This window comes from Eublepharis macularius, chromosome 4 (assembly GCF_028583425.1).
Source record: "Eublepharis macularius isolate TG4126 chromosome 4, MPM_Emac_v1.0, whole genome shotgun sequence".
Taxonomy (NCBI): Eukaryota; Metazoa; Chordata; class Lepidosauria; order Squamata; family Eublepharidae; genus Eublepharis; species Eublepharis macularius.
In genome coordinates this window covers 156204539-156206335 of record NC_072793.1, presented here as the reverse complement: position 1 = coordinate 156206335, position 1797 = coordinate 156204539, and the positions used below count along the sequence as shown (strand labels likewise).

Sequence of the window (1797 nt, the reverse complement as noted above, 5' to 3'; positions counted from 1 at the left end):
TTACAGCATTTGTTTAACATGCAGAAGGTCTCAAGTTCAATTCCAGCCATCTCTAGCTAAAAGGATCAGGTGGTAGATGATGGGAAAGACTTGGGGCACTGGAGAGCTGCTGCCAGTCTGAGTAGACAGTTTTGACCTTCATGGACCAACGGTCTGATTCTGTATAAGGCAGTGTGGTGTTCAGGTATCAGGGAAAAGTATCGTGAGTTCAGGTATCATGAGTGTGGTGTTCAGGTATCAGGAAAATACCTTGATAATTAATTCTTCTGGTTGAGTTACTCCTGGTAGATTCATTTAGCTGATTCTTTACTAAGGTGATGTGCTTTTATTAGTGGGGCTATCTGATTTATATACTAACATTTTGACTTCTTTGGCTCACCCTTGAGTATATTTTCGAGCCACTGGGCTAAGCTGTTGGTTCCCTGCCCATTACTCTACTTAGAGCTCTGTGGAATTCTTTGTTCCTCAGTGTATAGATTAATGGGTTAAGCATCGGAGCAACCATGGTATAGAACAAGGACATCATCTTGCCTTGGTCACGGGAGTAGTTAGAAGGGGGCTGGAGATAACTAAAAATTGCTGAGCCATAGAAGAGCGAGACCACAGTCAAGTGGGAGGCACAGGTGTTGAAAGCCTTGCGCCTACCTTTGGCTGAGCGGATCCTAAACACAGCTGCTGTGATATAACAATAAGACAGTATGATGAGGCTCAGAGGGAGCAGGAGGATAAGCACACTGGAACTAAACAGAACAGCTTCATTGACTGAAGTGTCAACACATGCCAGTTTGAGCAAAGCTGGTACTTCACAGAAAAAATGATCCACCCTGTTCTGTCCACACGAGGGAAGCTTCAGAGTCATTGCTGTCTGTACTATTGACTGGCTGAAGCCGCTCACCCAGGAGACAGCAGCCATTTTGAAACATATGGAATGGCTCATAATGGCGGTGTAATGCAGAGGTTGGCAGATTGCTGCATAGCGGTCATAGGCCATGGCTGCCAACAGAAGACACTCTGTGGAGCCCAGACCAAGGGAGATGAACAGCTGGACTGCACAGGCAACGTACGTGATGGTCTTTCTTCTTCTCCAGAAATTTGCCAGCATCTGGGGGCCAAGACTGCTTGTGTAACAGAGGTCAAGAAAGGAGAGGTTGCTGAGGAAGAAATACATGGGGGTATGGAGATGGGGATCCAGCCGGGACACCACAATGATGGTTGTGTTTCCCAGCAGGGTCATTACATAGCAGAGCAGGACGATTGCAGAGAGCAACATCTCCAAGCGAGGGCGGTCAGCCACTCCCAACAAGATGAATTCTCCTGGGTAGCTTTGGTTAAAGTGTTCCCATGATGCATCACTCTTCATCATCTATAAAAGTCAGGGAAAATAGCAGGGAATTAATAGGAACGGGAAGGTTGTGTGAGTAACTGATACTGAAGAAAATTTGGGGGGATGAGAGACTGTCAATTGTCCAAAATCACCCAGTAACTCTCAGTTGTGAATTGTGATTTGAGTCTAGGCCTCCAGTATCCAGATCCACACTCTACCTTGTACACAGCCTATTGATACTGATTGGGGATGCTCAAAGGGCTCAGATCCTGTTTCCTATTGGGAAAAGGAAATGTTTTAGAGCACAAAAAGTCAATAATAATTTATGATGAAAAAATCAAGAACATCAACTGTGCTTATCTGTCTTCTTGACAGATTAGTGCCCTACTCTGAATGGTGAACAAAGTCAGTGTTGTTATTATCCCCACAACACAGCTGGGGAGGTGAGGCTAAGAGGAGCCGCTTACCCAAAG

At 45.5% G+C, this 1797-nt stretch overlaps 1 protein-coding gene across 1 annotated transcript; it reads right to left on the bottom strand.

The window, feature by feature from the left end:
* Positions 1-406: 406 nt before the first annotated feature.
* LOC129327708 (olfactory receptor 2G3-like) lies at positions 407-1360 on the bottom strand. Its single transcript, XM_054976462.1, has one exon. The coding sequence runs from the start codon at positions 1358-1360 to the stop codon at positions 407-409; it is 954 nt and encodes a 317-aa protein (XP_054832437.1).
* Positions 1361-1797: the final 437 nt, after the last annotated feature.